The 18,941-nt window shown below is 57.2% G+C and overlaps 1 protein-coding gene across 1 annotated transcript in view; it reads right to left on the bottom strand.

The window, feature by feature from the left end:
* The window catches only part of LOC121275035 (alpha-2-macroglobulin-like), a 133,856-nt gene that overhangs the window by 79,576 nt on the left and 35,339 nt on the right, over positions 1-18,941 (bottom strand). Inside the window, exons 12-16 of the mRNA XM_041182425.1 lie at positions 15,089-15,134; positions 14,833-14,918; positions 13,472-13,634; positions 13,098-13,312; positions 11,158-11,373 (exon numbers count right to left, since the gene is read on the bottom strand). Of these exons, the coding sequence (XP_041038359.1) occupies positions 11,158-11,373; positions 13,098-13,312; positions 13,472-13,634; positions 14,833-14,918; positions 15,089-15,134 (726 nt within the window). The remainder of the gene's footprint in view (positions 1-11,157; positions 11,374-13,097; positions 13,313-13,471; positions 13,635-14,832; positions 14,919-15,088; positions 15,135-18,941) is intronic.

Genomic DNA, 18,941 nt, shown 5'->3' with positions numbered 1-18,941 from the left:
CATCCGGAATATCCCACACTCCCATCCGGAATATCCGTCACTCCCATCCGGAATATCCCACACTCCCATCTGGAATATGCGTCATTCCCATCCGGAATATCCCACACTCCCATCTGGAATATCCCTCACTCCCATCCGGAATATCCCACACTCCCATCCGGAATATCCCCTCACTCACATCCAGTTTTCCCCTCAATCCCATCTCCCCGTATCCTGAACTCCCATCACCCGATAGCTCTCACACCCCAGTGTCCTCATACCCCTCAATCCCCCTCTCCATACCCCTCACACCCCAGTGTCCTCATACCCCTCAATCCCCCTCTCCATACCCCTCACACCCCAGTGTCCTCATACCCCTCAATCCCCCTCTCCATACCCCTCACACCCCAGTGTCCTCATACCCCTCAATCCCCCTCTCCATACCCCTCGCACCCCAGTGTCCTCATACCCCTCAATCCCCCTCTCCATATCCCTCACACTCCAGTGTCCTCATACCCCTCAATCCGCCTCCCAATATACCTCACACCCCAGTGTCCTCATACCCCTCAATCTCCTCTCCATATCCCTCACACCCCAGTGACCTCATATCCCTCAATCCCCTCTCCATATCCCTCACACCCCTGTGTCCCCATACCCCTCAATCCCCCTCTCCATACCCCTCACACCCCCTCTCCATACCCCTCAATCCCCCTCTCCATACCCCTCACAGCCCAATGTCCTCATACCCCTCAATCCCCCTCTCCATACCCCTCAATCCCCCTCTCCATACCCCTCAATCCCCCTCTCCATACCCCTCACAGCCCAGTGTCCTCATACCCCTCACACCCCCTCTCCATACCCCTCAATCCCCCTCTCCATATCCCTCACAGCCCAATGTCCTCATACCCCTCAATCCCCCTCTCCATACCCCTCACACCCCCTCTCCATACCCCTCAATCCCCCTCTCCATACCCCTCACAGCCCAGTGTCCTCATACCCCTCACACCCTCTCTCCATACCCCTCAATCCCCCTCTCCATACCCCTCACAGCCCAATGTCCTCATACCCCTCAATCCCCCTCTCCATATCCCTCACACCCCAGTTTCCTCATATCCCTCAGTCGCCCTGTCCATACCCCTCAATACCCCTCTCCATACTCCTCAATCCCCTCTCCAGTTCCCTCACACACCAGTGTCCTCATACCCCTCAATCCCCCCTCTCCATATCCCTCACCCCCCTGTGTCCCCATACCCCTCACACCCCCTCTCCATACCCCTCACACCCCCTCTCCATACCCCTCAATCCCCCTCTCCATACCCCTCACACCCCAGTGTCCTCATACCCCTCAATCCCCCTCTCCATACCCCTCACCCCACTGTGTCCCCATACCCCTCACACCCCCTCTCCATACCCCTCACACCCCCTCTCCATACCCCTCACAGCCCCTCTCCATACCCCTCAATCCCCTCTCCATACCCCTCACACCCCCTCTCCATACCCCTCACACCCCCTCTCCATACCCCTCACACCCCCTCTCCATACCCCTCACACCCCCTCTCCATACCCCTCAATCCCCTCTCCATACCCCTCACACCCCAGAGTCCTCATACCCCTCACACCCCCTCTCCATACCCCTCAATCCCCCTCTCCATATCCCTCACACCCCAGTGTCCCCATACCCCTCACACCCCAGTGTCCTCATATCCCTCAATCCCCCTCTCCATATCCCTCACACCCCAGTGTCCTCATATCCCTCAATCACCCTCTCCATACCCCTCATACCCCAGTGTCCTCATACCCCTCACACCCCCTCTCCATACCCCTCAATCCCCCTCTCCATATCCCTCACACCCCAGTGTCCCCATACCCCTCACACCCCAGTGTCCTCATATCCCTCAATCCCCCTCTCCATATCCCTCACACCCCAGTGTCCCCATACCCCTCACACCCCAGTGTCCTCATATCCCTCAATCCCCCTCTCCATATCCCTCACACCCCAGTTTCCTCATATCCCTCAATCCCTTCTCCATACCCCTCACACCCCAGTGTCCTCATACCCCTCACACCCCAGTGTCCTCATACCCCTCAATCCCCCTCTCCAAACCCCTCAATCCCCCTCTCCATACCCCTCACAACCCCTCTCCATATCCCTCACACCCCAGTGTCCTCATACCCCTCAATCACCCTCTCCATACCCCTCAATCCCCCTCTCCAAACCCCTCAATCCCCCTCTCCATACCCCTCACAACCCCTCTCCATATCCCTCGCACCCCAGTGTCCTCATACCCCTCAATCACCCTCTCCATACCCCTCGCACCCCAGTGTCCTCATACCCCTCACACCCCCTCTCCATATCCCTCAAACCCCAGTGTCCTCATACCCCTCAATCACCCTCTCCATATCCCTCACACCCCCTCTCCATACCCCTCAATCCCCCTCTCCATACCCCTCAATCCCCCTCTCCATACCCCTCACATCCCAGTGTCCTCAACCCATCAATCCCCCTCTCCATACCCCTCACACCCCAGTGTCCTCATACCCCTCAATCCCCCTCTCCATATCACTCACACCCCAGTTTCCTCATACCCCTCAATCCCCCTCTCCATATCCCTCACACCCCAGTGTCCTCATACCCCTCAATCCCCCTCTCCATATCACTCACACCCCAGTTTCCTCATACCCCTCAATCCCCCTCTCCATACCCCTCACAGCCCAGTGTCCTCATACCCCTCAATCCCCCTCTCCATATCCCTCACACCCCAGTTTCCTCATACCCCTCACACCCCCTCTCCATACCCCTCAATCCCTTCTCCATACCCCTCACCCCCCAGTGTCCTCATACCCCTCACACCCCCTCTCCATACCCCTCACACCCCCTCTCCATACCCCTCACACCCCTGTGTCCCCATACCCCTCACACCCCCTCTCCATACCCCTCACACCCCCTCTCCATACCCCTCACACCCCAGTGTCCTCATACCCCTCAATCCCCCTCTCCATACCCCTCACACCCCCTCTCCATACCCTTCACACCCCTGTGTCCCCATACCCCTCACACCCCCTCTCCATAGCCCTCAATCCCCTCTCCATACCCCTCACACCCCAGTGTCCTCATATCCCTCAATCACCCTCTCCATATCCCTCACACCCCAGTGTCCTCATACCCCTCAATCCCCCTCTCCATATCCCTCACACCCCAGTGTCCTCATACCCCTCAATCCCCCTCACCATACCCCTCACACCCCAGTGTCCTCATACCCCTCAATCCCCCTCTCCATACCCCTCACACCCCAGTGTCCTCATACCCCTCAATCCCCCTCTCCATACCCCTCGCACCCCAGTGTCCTCATACCCCTCAATCCCCCTCTCCATAACCCTCAATCCCCTCTCCATATCCCTCACACCCCAGTGTCCTCATACCCCTCACACCCCTTCTCCATATCCCTCAATCCCCCTCTCCATATCCCTCACACCCCAGTGTCCCCATACCCCTCACACCCCAGTGTCCTCATACCCCTCAATCCCCCTCTCCATATCCCTCACACCCCAGTTTCCTCATATCCCTCAATCCCTTCTCCATACCCCTCACACCCCAGTGTCCTCATACCCCTCACACCCCAGTGTCCTCATACCCCTCAATCCCCCTCTCCAAACCCCTCAATCCCCCTCTCCATACCCCTCACAACCCCTCTCCATATCCCTCACACCCCAGTGTCCTCATACCCCTCAATCACCCTCTCCATACCCCTCAATCCCCCTCTCCAAACCCCTCAATCCCCCTCTCCATACCCCTCACAACCCCTCTCCATATCCCTCGCACCCCAGTGTCCTCATACCCCTCAATCACCCTCTCCATACCCCTCGCACCCCAGTGTCCTCATACCCCTCACACCCCCTCTCCATATCCCTCAAACCCCAGTGTCCTCATACCCCTCAATCACCCTCTCCATATCCCTCACACCCCCTCTCCATACCCCTCAATCCCCCTCTCCATACCCCTCAATCCCCCTCTCCATACCCCTCACATCCCAGTGTCCTCAACCCATCAATCCCCCTCTCCATACCCCTCACACCCCAGTGTCCTCATACCCCTCAATCCCCCTCTCCATATCACTCACACCCCAGTTTCCTCATACCCCTCAATCCCCCTCTCCATACCCCTCACACCCCAGTGTCCTCATACCCCTCAATCCCCCTCTCCATATCACTCACACCCCAGTTTCCTCATACCCCTCAATCCCCCTCTCCATATCCCTCACACCCCAGTTTCCTCATATCCCTCAGTCCCCCTGTCCATACCCCTCAATACCCCTCTCCAGTTCCCTCACACCCCAGTGTCCTTATACCCCTCAATCCCCCCTCTCCATATCCCTCACACCCCAGTGTCCTCATACCCCTCAATCCCCCCTCTCCATATCCCTCACACCCCAGTGTCCTCATACCCCTCACACCCCCTCTCCATACCCCTCAATCCCTTCTCCATACCCCTCACCCCCCAGTGTCCTCATACCCCTCACACCCCCTCTCCATACCCCTTACACCCCCTCTCCATACCCCTCACACCCCTGTGTCCCCATACCCCTCACACCCCCTCTCCATACCCCTCACACCCCCTCTCCATACCCCTCACACCCCAGTGTCCTCATACCCCTCAATCCCCCTCTCCATACCCCTCACACCCCCTCTCCATACCCCTCACACCCCTGTGTCCCCATACCCCTCACACCCCCTCTCCATACCCCTCAATCCCCTCTCCATACCCCTCACACCCCAGTGTCCTCATATCCCTCAATCACCCTCTCCATACCCCTCACACCCCAGAGTCCTCATATCCCTCAATCACCCTCTCCATATCCCTCACACCCCAGTGTCCTCATACCCCTCAATCCCCCTCTCCATATCCCTCACACCCCAGTGTCCTCATACCCCTCAATCCCCCTCACCATACCCCTCACACCCCAGTGTCCTCATACCCCTCAATCCCCCTCTCCATACCCCTCACACCCCAGTGTCCTCATACCCCTCAATCCCCCTCTCCATACCCCTCGCACCCCAGTGTCCTCATACCCCTCAATCCCCCTCTCCATAACCCTCAATCCCCTCTCCATATCCCTCACACCCCAGTGTCCTCATACCCCTCAATCCCTTCTCCATATCCCTCACACCCCTGTGTCCCCATACCCCTCACACCCCAGTGTCCTCTTACCCCTCAATCCCCCTCTTCATACCCCTCAATCCCCCTCTCCATACCCCTCAATCCCCCTTTTCCATATCCCTCACACCCCTGTGTCCCCATACCCTTCACTCCCCCATATACTTCACTTCCCACTATCCCAATATCCCTCCCTCTCACCTCCCCATATCCTCATACCTCCAATGTCCTCATACCCCTCACACCCCCTCTCCATACCCCTCAATCCCCCTCTCCATATCCCTCACACCCCAGTGTCCTCATACCCCTCACACCCCCTCTCCATATCCCTCACACCCCCTCTCCATACCCCTCAATCCCCCTCTCCATATCCCTCACACCCCAGTGTCCCCATACCCCTCACACCCCAGTGTCCTCATATCCCTCAATCCCTTCTCCATACCCCTCACACCCCAGTGTCCTCATACCCCTCAATCCCCCTCTCCATACCCCTCAATCCCCCTCTCCATATCCCTCACACCCCTGTGTCCCCATACCCTTCACTCCCCCATATACTTCACTTCCCACTATCCCAATATCCCTCCCTCTCACCTCCCCATATCCTCATACCTCCAATGTCCTCATACCCCTCACACCCCCTCTCCATACCCCTCAATCCCCCTCTCCATAACCCTCACACCCCAGTGTCCTCATACCCCTCAATTCCCCTCTCAATACCCCTCACACCCCAGTGTCCTCATACCCCTCAATCCCCCTCACCATACCACTCACACCCCCTCTCCATACCCCTCAATCCCCCTCACCATACCACTCACACCCCCTCTCCATACCCCTCAATCCCCCTCACCATACCCCTCACACCCCCTCTCCATACCCCTCAATCCCCTCTCCATACGCCTCACACCCCAGTGTCCACATACCCCTCAATCCCCTCTCCATATCCCTCACACCACAGTGTCCTCATACCTCTCAATCCCCCTCTCCATGTCCCTCACACCCCAGTGTCCTCATACCCCTCAATTCCCTCTCCATATCCCTCACACCCCAGTGTCCTCATACACCTCAATCCCCCCTCTCCATACCCCTCAATTCCCTCTCCATATCCCTCACACCCCAGTGTCCTCATACCCCTCAATTCCCTCTCCATATCCCTCACACACCAGTGTCCCCATACCCCTCAATCCCCTCTCCATATCCCTCACACCCCAGTGTCCTCATACCCCTCAATTCCCTCTCCATATCCCTCACACACCAGTGTCCCCATACCCCTCAATCCCCTCTCCATATCCCTCACACCCCAGTGTCCTCATACCCCTCAATCCCCTCTCCATATCCCTCACACCCCAGTGTCCTCATACCCCGCAATCCCCCTCTCCATACCCCTCAATCCCCCTCTCCATTCCCCTCAATCCCCCTCTCCATATCCCTCACACCCCCTCTCCATACCCATCACACCCCCTCCCCATACCCCTCAATCCCTTCTCCATACACCTCACATCCCAGTGTCCACATACCCCTCAATCCTTCTCTCCATACCCCTCACACCCCAGTGTCCTCATACCCCTCAATCCCCCTCTCCATACACCTCAATCCCTTCTCCATACCCCTCACACCCCAGTGTCCACATACCCCTCAATCCCCCTCTCCATATCCCTCACACCCCAATGTCCTCATACCCCTCAATCACCCTCTCCATATCCCTCACATCCCAGTGTCCTCATACCCCTCGATCCCCCTCTCCATGTCCCTCACACCCCAGTGTCCTCATACCCCTCAATCCCTCTCTCCATACACCTCAATCACCCTCTCCATATCCCTCACATTCCAGTGTCCTCATACCCCTCAATCCCCCTCTCCATACCCCTCAATCCCCCTCTCCATACCCCTCAAACCCCTCTCCATATCCCTCACATCCCAGTGTCCTCATATCCCTCAATCCCCTCTCCATATCCCTCACAACCCAATGTCCTCATACCCCTCAATCCCCTCTCCATACCCCTCACACCACTGTGTCCCCATACCCCTCAATCCCTCTCCCCATACCCCTCACACCCCCTCTCCATACCCCTCAATCCCCCTCTCCATACACCTCAATACTCCTCTCCATATCCCTCACACCCCAGTGTCCACATACCCCTCAATCCCCTCTCCATACCCCTCACACCCCCCTCCATATCCTGCACACCCCAGTGTCCTCATACCCCTCAATCCCCCTCACCATACCCCTCACACCCCTGTGTCCTCATACCCCTCAATCCCCCTCTCAATACCCCTCACACCCCAGTGTCCTCATACGCCTCAATCACCTCTCCATATCCCTCACACCCCATTGTCCCCCTCATATCCCTCAATCCCCTCTCCATACCCCTCACACCCCCTCTCCATACCCATCACACCCCCTCCCCATACCCCTCAATCCCTTCTCCATACACCTCACATCCCAGTGTCCACATACCCCTCAATCCTTCTCTCCATACCCCTCACACCCCAGTGTCCTCATACCCCTCAATCCCCCTCTCCATACACCTCAATCCCTTCTCCATACCCCTCACACCCCAGTGTCCACATACCCCTCAATCCCCCTCTCCATATCCCTCACACCCCAATGTCCTCATACCCCTCAATCACCCTCTCCATATCCCTCACATCCCAGTGTCCTCATACCCCTCGATCCCCCTCTCCATGTCCCTCACACCCCCTCTCCATACCCCTCACACCCCTGTGTCCTCATACCCCTCAATCCCTCTCTCCATACACCTCAATCACCCTCTCCATATCCCTCACATTCCAGTGTCCTCATACCCCTCAATCCCCCTCTCCATACCCCTCAATCCCCCTCTCCATACCCCTCAAACCCCTCTCCATATCCCTCACATCCCAGTGTCCTCATATTCCTCAATCCCCCTCTCCATACCCCTCAATCCCCCTCTCCATACCCCTCAATCCCCCTCTCCATATCCCTCACATCCCAGTGTCCTCATACCCCTCAATCCCCCTCTCCATACCCCTCAATCCCCCTCTCCATACCCCTCAATCCCCCTCTAAATATCCCTCACACCCCAGTGTCCTCATACCCCTCAATCACCTCTCCATACCCCTCACACCCCTGTGTCCCCATACCCCTCACACCCCCTCTCCATACCCCTCACACCCCCTCTCCATACCCCTCAATCCCCCTCTCCATACCCCACACACTCCTGTGTCCCCATACCCCTCAATCCCCCTCTCCATACACCTCAATACTCCTCTCCATATCCCTCACACCCGAGTGTCCCCATACCCCTCAATCCCCTCCCCATACCCCTCACACCCCTGTGTCCTCATACCCCTCAATCCCTTCTCCATACCCCTCAATCCCCTCTCCATACCCCTCACACCCCAGTGTCCACATACCCCTCACACCCCAGAATACTCATATCCCTCAATCCCCTCTCCATACCCCTCACACCCCAGTGTCCTCATATCCCTCAATCCCCTCTCCATATCCCTCACACCCCTGTGTCCCCATACCCCTCACACCCCCTCTCCATACCCCTCAATCCCCTCTCCATAGCCCTCACACCCCCTCTCCATACCCCTCAATCGCCCTCTCCATATCCCTCACATCCCAGTGTCCTCATATCCCTCAATCCCCTCTCCATACCCCTCACACCCCAGTGTCCTCATACCCCTCAATCCCCCCTCTCCATATCCCTCACAACCCAGTGTCCTCATACCCCTCAATCCCCCTCTCCATACCCCTCAATCCCCCTTTCCATACCCCTCAATCCCCTCTCCATACCCCTCACACCCCAGTGTCCTCATACCCCTCAATCCCCCTCTCCATACCCCTCACACCCCAGTGTCCTCTTACCCCTCAATCCCCCCTCTCCATATCCCTCACACCCCAGTGTCCTCATACCCCTCAATCCCCTCTCCATACCCCTCACACCCCAGTGTCCTCATACCCCTCAATCCCCTCTCCATACCCCTCACACCCCAGTGTCCTCTTACCCCTCAATCCCCCTCTCCATATCCCTCACACCCCAGTGTCCTCATACCCCTCAATCCCCCCTCTCCATATCCCTCACAACCCAGTGTCCTCTTACCCCTCAATCCCCCCTCTCCATATCCCTCACAACCCAGTGTCCTCATACCCCTCAATCCCCCTCTCCATACCCCTCAATCCCCCTTTCCATACCCCTCAATCCCCTCTCCATACCCCTCACACCCCAGTGTGCTCATACCCCTCAATCCCCCTCTCCATACCCCTCACACCCCAGTGTCCTCTTACCCCTCAATCCCCCTCTCCATATCCCTCACACCCCAGTGTCCTCATACCCCTCAATCCCCCCTCTCCATATCCCTCACAACCCAGTGTCCTCATACCCCTCAATCCCCCTCTCCATACCCCTCAATCCCCCTTTCCATACCCCTCAATCCCCTCTCCATACCCCTCACACCCCAGTGTCCTCATACCCCTCAATCCCCTCTCCCTTCCCCTCACACCCCAGTGTCCCCATACCCCTCACACCCCAGTGTCCTCATACCCCTCAATCCCCCTCTCCATACCCCTCAATCCCCCTCTCCATATCCCTCACACCCCAGTGTCCTCATACCCCTCAATCCCCTCTCCCTTCCCCTCACACCCCAGTGTCCCCATACCCCTCACACCCCAGTGTCCTCATACCCCTCAATCCCCCTCTCCATACCCCTCAATCCCCCTCTCCATACCCCTCAATCCCCCTTTTCCATATCCCTCACACCCCTGTGTCCCCATACCCTTCACTCCCACCTCCCCATACCCTTCACTCCCCCATATACTTCACTTCCCACTATCCCAATATCCCTCCCTCTCACCTCCCCATATCCCTCACTCCCATCTACCCATATACCTCACTCCCATGTCCCCATATCCCTCAACGCCCCTCCCCATATCCTTCACTCCCCAGTGTCTCAATATCCCTCACTCTCACCTCCCACCCACATATCCCTCACTCCCATCTCCCCATATTCTTCACTTCTTCCCTCCCACAGCACTGGATCCCTCCCTCAGAGTGAGGGGGTGAGTGAATGACCTGGAGAAGGAGGCAGCTGGAGCTGCTGACCTCCACGCTATGGTCCCCGCGACCCAGCTCCCCATATCCCTCAATCCCGGTCCCCATATCCTTTACTCCCCAGTGTCCCCATATCACTCGCTCTCAGCCCCCCATATCCCTCGCTCTCATCACCCCATATCCCTTGCGCCAGCCCTGAATCTCCCTCCCACACTTCCACACCCCATATCCCTCACTCCCATCTCCCCATATCCCTCACTCCCATCTCCCCATATCCCTCACTCCCATCTCCCCATATCCCTCACTTCCACACCCCATATCCCTCACTCCCATCTCCCCATATCCCTCACTCCCGTCTCCCCATATCCCTCACTTCCCCACCCCATATCTCTCACTCCCATCTCCCCATATCCCTCACTCCCGTCTCCCCATATCCCTCACTTCCACACCCCATATCCCTCACTCCCATCTCCCCATATCCCTCACTCCCATCTCCCCATATCCCTCACTTCCCCACCCCATATCTCTCACTCCCATCTCCCCATATCCCTCACTCCCGTCTCCCCATATCCCTCACTTCCACACCCCATATCCCTCACTCCCATCTCCCCATATCCCTCACTCCCGTCTCCCCATATCCCTCACTTCCACACCCCATATCCCTCACTCCCATCTCCCCATATCCCTCACTCCCATCTCCCCGTATCCCTCACTTGCACACCCCATATCCCTCACTCCCATCTCCCCATATCCCTCACTCCCGTCTCCCCATATCCCTCACTTCCACACCCCATATCCCTCACTCCCGTCTCCCCATATCCCTCACTTGCACACCCCATATCCCTCACTTCCCCACCCCATATCCCTCACTCCCGTCTCCCCATATCCCTCGCTCCCATCTCCCCACATGCCTCACTCCCTCCCTCCCACAGGCCCGGATCCCTCCCCTCAGGATGAGGGAGAGGGAGGGGGGTGGGGTGAGTGACTGACCTGGAGAAGGAGGCAGCTGGTGCCGCTGACCTCCACGCTGTAGTCCCCGGGAACCTCGGCCAGCGGCTGTACTTGGAGCAGGAGCTGGTTGGAGGAATCGATGTGGAATTCCTGGTGGAGGCCGCTGGGTGAGCTGATGGACAGGGAGCTGTGCGGCTCGGTCACGTGGGTCAGCTCTGCATAGAGGGCGAGGGCTTGGAGTGCTACCACTGTGTCCTGGGGGAGGGAGGGAGCAGAGGGTCCATCACTCCTGCAGTTCCCCGATCACCCACCCCGCACACACAGGCTAGAAAACTACCGCCCCCACCCCACCCCCACCCCCACAACCACCTCAGTCCCGATCAATGGGCCCCTTATCTGACCCCCCCCCACCCAGCTCCCATCCCCCACCCACACAGAGCGCCCCCGGTGCTTTGGATGCGCACAACCTGTATGAACGATCGCACGGGGCCATCGGCTCTCATTCCCCTTAAACACCGGAGGATACCGGCCTGATTCACTCAGCCCCTCGTGAGAGGGCAACCCCGTCCACCACCCCCGCCTCCCCCAAACCAGGGACCAATCGAGTGACCTTTCACTTGTACCGCGCCCCCCCCCACCTCCCTCCCAGTGTAACTACACCCTTCCTTAAATGTGGAGCTCACAACTGTGCACGGTATTCCCCATGTGGTCCCACCAAAACCCTGGACGATCCTAGCACACCCTCTTTGTTAGACCATAAGACATAGGAGCAGAAGTTAGACCATTCGGGCCATCGAGTCTGCTCCCCCATTCAATCACGGCTGATAGGTTTCTCAACCCCATTCTCCCACCTTCTCCCCGTAACCTTTGATCCCCTTACCAATCGAGAACCTGTCTATCTCGGTCTTAAATACACTCAACGACCTGGCCTCCACCACCGTCTGTGACAATGAATCCCACAGATTCACCACTCTCCGGCTAAAGAAGTTTCTCCTCATCTCTGTTCTAAAAGGTCTTCCCTTTACTCTGAGGCTGTGCCCTCGAGTCCTAGTCTCTCCTACTAATGGAAACATCTTCCCCACGTCCACTCTATCCAGGCCTTTCAGTATTCTCTAAGTTTCAATCAGATCCCCCCTCATCCTTCTAAACTCCATCGAGTATAGATCCAGAGTCCTCAAACGTTTCTCATATGTTAAGCCTTTCATTCCTGGGATCGTTCTCGTGAACCTCCTCTGGACCCTCTCCAGAGCCAGCACATCCTTCCTGAGATACAAGGTACAAAATTGCTCACAATATTCTAAATGTGGTCTCCAGTCCTCTGGGAGTAAAGTCCGGTGCTCCATTGAGTGACCTCACTGCTAGCTGCACCTGCAGGTTAACTGTCTATGCTCCGTGGGTCAGAACATCCATCTCTCTTTCGAAAATCAACACTTATACCTTTCACGCTGTAGAAAAAATATTTAGCTCTAACCACCAGAGTGAATGACCTCTCACTTCCCCGCAGTATAGTAACCCCTTTCCTGCCCACTCACTCACCCCGTCTGTATCTCTCTACAGACTCTTTGTATCCTCCACGCAGCTTACCTTCCCAAGTTGCTGAATATCATCAGCCAACGCAGATATGTTACTCGCTGTCCCTGCATCTCAGTCATTAACCTCGATCGTAAGTAAGCTGCGACTCCAGCACTGACCTTCTCCACACTCCGCCAATCACTACCTGCTCACAATGAGAATGCCTCATTTATGCCCCCTCTCTAACTCCTGTCTGTCCGCCAATCCTCTACCCTCTCTGATACATAACCCCAACCTCCATGAGCCCTTATTTTGCCTGTTAACCTTTTTTAACGAGACTCCTGATCAAATGCGGTTCGGAAATCTAGGTACACCACATCTACCGGTTCCCCTTTATCGACCCTCCTCGCTCTGTCCTCAGGCACCCGAGGCTTGGGGAGGTCCTGAGGCCTGCTCCCTCGGCTTACCTGGGTCGATGCAAAGCCTCCATAGGAGTTCCTCTGCTTGACCAGCCAGCTGACGATGGAGGTGGCCTGGTCCAGGTCGGATCGTGGGACCTGGGGCTGGGAGAGCAGGGCCAGCAGGACGTAGGCTGTCATCTCCACCTCCGCCGAGGGGGCCCTCCACCAGTAACCCCGGTCTTCCTCGGACTTCTCCTTCCTCTGCCAGTGTGTCAGTCCATCTGAAAGCGAGAGACCTTAGTTACGTTGCACCTCCACGGCCCAATATCCGGTCTTGCCGCCCTCCTGGCGCAGGGTGAAGGTGGAGGGAGTGAGGGAGGAGGAGGAGGAGGGAGGGGGAGGGGGAGGGGGAGGAGGAAGGGGGATGAACAAGGACCTACCTTTCTGGACGGCCAGGTCCTCAAGCCGGTGGAGGACTTTGCCCCTGTTGAGTTGGTCGCCGGCCAGCGTGAAGGTGTAGGCGAGGAGGGAGAGGGTGTAGGTGTTGTTAACGGTCCCCAAGGCATCGATGAGGCAGCTCAGGGCCTGGTCTGTCACTCCCGTCTAGACAGAGGAGGCAGACGGAGAGAGCTGGTCAGGGAGACAGGGTCTCTCACACACACACACACACGGAACTCAGATATCCTCACATCCTCCTGAAACCTCCCTCACTCCCACCTCCCCTTATCCCTCACTCCCTCCTCCCCGTATCCCTCACTCCCTCCTCCCCGTATCCCTCACTCCCACCTCCCCGTATCCCTCACTCCCTCCTCCCCGTATCCCTCACTCCCTCCTCCCCATATCCCTCACTCCCACCTCCCCATATCCCTCACTCCCTCCTCCCCGTATCCCTCACTCCCACCTCCCCGTATCCCTCACTCCCTCCTCCCCATATCCCTCACTCCCTCCTCCCCATATCCTTCACACCCTCATCTCTGATACCCCCTCTCTGATACCCCCTCCACTCTTTCACACCTCCCTCTCTGATACTCTCCTCCTCTTCACTGATACCTCCTCCCCTCTCTGATACCCCTGTCTCTGATACCCCCTCCACTCTTTCATACCTCCCTCTCTGAGACTCTCCTCCTCCTCACTGATACCTCCTCCCCTCTCTGATACCCCCTCTCTGATACCTCCTCCACTCTTTCACACCTCCCTCTCTGATACCTCCTCCCCTCTCTGATACCCCTCCCCTTTCTGATACCTCCTCCCCTCTCTGATACCCCTCCCCTTTCTGATACCTCCTCCCCTCTCTGATACCCCTCCCCTTTCTGATACCTCCTCCCCTCTCTGATACCCCTCCCCTTTCTGATACCTCCTCCCCTCTCTGATACCCCCCTCTCTGATACCCCCTCCACTCTTTCACACCTCCCTCTCTGATACTCTCCTCCTCCTCACTGATACCCTCTCTCCTCTCTGATACCACCCCTGTCTGATTCCCCCTCCCCAGCTGTGATGCCCCTTCCTCTCTGATACCCCCTCCCCATCTCTGATACGCCCCTCGCTATCCCTGACACAACCTCCCCTTCGAGATCCTCTTCTCGCTCTGATACCCCCCTCTGATACCTCCCCCTCCTCCTCCTCTGATACCCCCTCCCCCTCTCCGATACCCCCCTCCCCCTCCCCGAAACACCCTCCCCGACCCGTACCCTCCCCTCTCTCCGATGCCCCCTCTGATACCCCCTCACCCCCTCTCTGAGACACCCACCCCCCCCCCCCCACCCTCCGCCCACCAAACCCCGGCCCTCCGATACCCCTTCACCTTGAAATTTGCTGTTCCCACGGCAGGAGGGGTAAGAGTGGGCATTCCGGTGCTTTCATCCCATTCCTTGTAATCCAATTGATGCTCTGGTATGGAATGAGAGAGAGAGAGAGAGTGAGAGAGAGATAGAAAGAGAGAGAGAGGGGGGCCGAGCGGGGGGAGGTGAGGGGGTAGGGTGATTCGGAGGTGGGGGGGGGGGTGGGTTTCGAGTGGGGAGTCGGGGCGGGGCGGGGAGGAAGGTCTGCTCAGGACTAACCTGGGAGGGTGATATCCACCAGATGTTTGGTGTAAATGTCGTTCGCCTGAAGAAGTGGGGTGTGGGGGGGAGAGAAAAAGATGGAGGTGAGTGAGTTCCAGAGGTGAAATTCTACACAGCCATGGGATCTTGCTATGCCCGCACTCACACCAGTCTAGACACCCACACACCAGTCGGTCACTCCTGTCTCACTCTAGACTCCCACACACCAGTCGGTCACTCCTGTCTCACTCTAGACTCCCACACACCAGTCGGTCACTCCTGTCTCACTCTAGACTCCCACACACCAGTCTGTCCCTCCTGTCTCACTCTAGACTCCCACACACCAGTCGGTCACTCCTGCCTCACTCTAGACTCCCTCACACCAGTCGGTCACTCCTGTCTCACTCTAGACTCCCTCACACCAGTCGGTCCCTCCTGTCTCACTCTAGACTCCCACACACCAGTCGGTCACTCCTGTCTCACTCTAGACTCCCACACACCAGTCGGTCACTCCTGTCTCACTCTAGACTCCCACACACCAGTCGGTCACTCCTGTCTCACTCTAGACTCCCTCTCACCAGTCGGTCACTCCTGTCTCACTCTAGACTCCCACACACCAGTCGGTCACTCCTGTCTCACTCTAGACTCCCACACCAGTCGGTCCCTCCTGTCTCACTCTAGACTCCCACACACCAGTCGGTCACTCCTGCCTCACTCTAGACTCCCTCACACCAGTCGGTCACTCCTGTCTCACTCTAGACTCCCTCACACCAGTCGGTCCCTCCTGTCTCACTCTAGACTCCCACACACCAGTCGGTCACTCCTGTCTCACTCTAGACTCCCACACACCAGTCGGTCACTCCTGTCTCACTCTAGACTCCCTCACAGCAGTCGGTCCCTCCTGTCTCACTCTAGACTCCCTCACACCAGTCGGTCCCTCCTGTCTCACTCTAGACTCCCACACACCAGTCGGTCACTCCTGTCTCACTCTAGACTCCCACACACCAGTCGGTCACTCCTGTATCACTCTAGACTCCCTCACACCAGTCGGTCACTCCTGTCTCACTCTAGACTCCCACACACCAGTCGGTCACTCCTGCCTCACTCTAGACTCCCTCTCACCAGTCGGTCACTCCTGTCTCACTCTAGACTCCCACACACCAGTCGGTCACTCCTGTCTCACTCTAGACTCCCTCACACCAGTCGGTCACTCCTGTCTCACTCTAGACTCCCACACACCAGTCGGTCACTCCTGTATCACTCTAGAATCCCACACACCAGTCGGTCACTCTTGTCTCACTCTAGACTCCCACACACCAGTCGGTCACTCTTGTCTCACTCTAGACTCCCACACACCAGTCGGTCCCTCCTGTCTCACTCTAGACTCCCACACACCAGTCGGTCACTCTTGTCTCACTCTAGACTCCCACACACCAGTCGGTCACTCTTGTCTCACTCTAGACTCCCACACACCAGTCGGTCACTCCTGTCTCACTCTAGACTCCCACACACCAGTCGGTCACTCCTGTCTCACTCTAGACTCCCACACACCAGTCGGTCACTCCTGTATCACTCTAGACTCCCTCTCACCAGTCGGTCACTCTTGTCTCACTCTAGACTCCCACACACCAGTCGGTCACTCCTGTATCACTCTAGACTCCCACACACCAGTCGGTCACTCCTGTCTCACTCTAGACTCCCACACACCAGTCGGTCACTCCTGTATCACTCTAGACTCCCTCTCACCAGTCGGTCACTCCTGTCTCACTCTAGACTCCCACACCAGTCAGTCACTCCTGTCTCACTCTAGACTCCCTCACACCAGTCGGTCCCTCCTGTCTCACTCTAGACTCCCACACACCAGTCGGTCACTCTTGTCTCACTCTAGACTCCCACACACCAGTCGGTCACTCCTGTATCACTCTAGACTCTCACACCAGTCTGTCCCGCCTGTCTCACTCTAGACTCCCACACACCAGTCGGTCACTCCTGTCTCACTGTAGACTCTCACACACCAGTCGGTCACTCCTGTATCACTCTAGACTCCCTCACACCAGTCGGTCACTCCTGTCTCACTCTAGACTCCCTCTCACCAGTCGGTCACTCCTGTCTCACTCTAGACTCCCACACCAGTCGGTCACTCCTGTCTCACTCTAGACTCCCTCATACCAGTCTGTCCCTCCTGTCTCACTCTAGACTCCCACACACCAGTCGGTCCCTCCTGTCTCACTCTAGACTCTCACACCAGTCGGTCCCTCCTGTTTCATTCTAGACTCCCACACACCAGTCGGTCCCTCCTGTTTCATTCTAGACTCCCACACACCAATCGGTCCCTCCTGTCTCACTCTAGACTCTCACACCAGTCGGTCCCTCCTGTCTCACTCTAGACTCTCACACCAGTCGGTCCCTCCTGTCTCACTCTAGACTCTCACACCAGTCTGTCCCTCCTGTCTCACTCTAGACTCTCACACCAGTCGGTCACTCCTGTCTCACTCTAGACTCCCACACACCAGTCGGTCACTCCTGTATCACTCTAGACTCCCTCTCACCAGTCGGTCACTCCTGTCTCAATCTAGACTCTCACACCAGTCGGTCCCTCCTGTCTCACTCTAGACTCCCACACACCAGTCGGTCACTCTTGTCTCACTCTAGACTCCCAGACCAGTCAGTCCCTCCTGTCTCACTCTAGAATCCCACACACCAGTCGGTCCCTCCTGTCTCACTCTAGACTCCCACACACCAGTCGGTCACTCCTGTCTCACTCTAGACTCCCACACACCAGTCGGTCACTCCTGTCTCACTCTAGACTCCCACACACCAGTCTGTCCCTCCTGTCTCACTCTAGACTCCCACACACCAGTCGGTCACTCCTGTCTCACTCTAGACTCCCACACACCAGTCGGTCACTCTTGTCTCACTCTAGACTCCCACACCAGTCGGTCCCTCCTGTCTCACTCTAGACTCCCACACACCAGTCGGTCCCTCTTGTCTCACTCTAGACTCCCACACACCAGTCGGTCACTCCTGTATCACTCTAGACTCCCACACACCAGTCGGTCACTCCTGTCTCACTCTAGACTCCCACACACCAGTCGGTCACTCCTGTATCACTCTAGACTCCCTCTCACCAGTCGGTCACTCCTGTCTCACTCTAGACTCCCTCTCACCAGTCGGTCACTCCTGTCTCACTCTAGACTCCCACACCAGTCTGTCCCTCCTGTCTCACTCTAGACTCCCACACACCAGTCGGTCACTCCTGTCTCACTCTAGACTCCCTCTCACCAGTCAGTCACTCCTGTATCACTCTAGACTCCCACACACCAGTCGGTCACTCCTGTCTCACTCTAGACTCCCTCTCACCAGTCGGTCACTCCTGTATCACTCTAGACTCCCACACACCAGTCGGTCACTCCTGTCTCACTCTAGACTCCCTCTCACCAGTCGGTCACTCCTGTATCACTCTAGACTCCCACACACCAGTCGGTCCCTCCTGTCTCACTCTAGACTCCCACACACCAGTCGGTCACTCTTGTCTCACTCTAGACTCCCACACACCAGTCGGTCACTCCTGTATCACTCTAGACTCCCACACACCAGTCGGTCCCTCCTGTCTCACTCTAGACTCCCACACACCAGTCGGTCACTCTTGTCTCACTCTAGACTCCCACACACCAGTCGGTCACTCCTGTATCACTCTAGACTCCCACACACCAGTCGGTCACTCCTGTATCACTCTAGACTCCCTCTCACCAGTCGGTCACTCCTGTCTCACTCTAGACTCCCACACCAGTCTGTCCCTCCTGTCTCACTCTAGACTCCCTCACACCAGTCGGTCACTCCTGTCTCACTCTAGACTCCCACATCAGTCGGT

The sequence above is a fragment of the Carcharodon carcharias genome (assembly GCF_017639515.1).
Source record: "Carcharodon carcharias isolate sCarCar2 chromosome 40 unlocalized genomic scaffold, sCarCar2.pri SUPER_40_unloc_3, whole genome shotgun sequence".
Lineage (NCBI taxonomy): Eukaryota > Metazoa > Chordata > Chondrichthyes > Lamniformes > Lamnidae > Carcharodon > Carcharodon carcharias.
The sequence above is the reverse complement of the archived record's forward strand: the minus strand, read 5'-3'. Positions and strand labels throughout refer to the sequence as shown.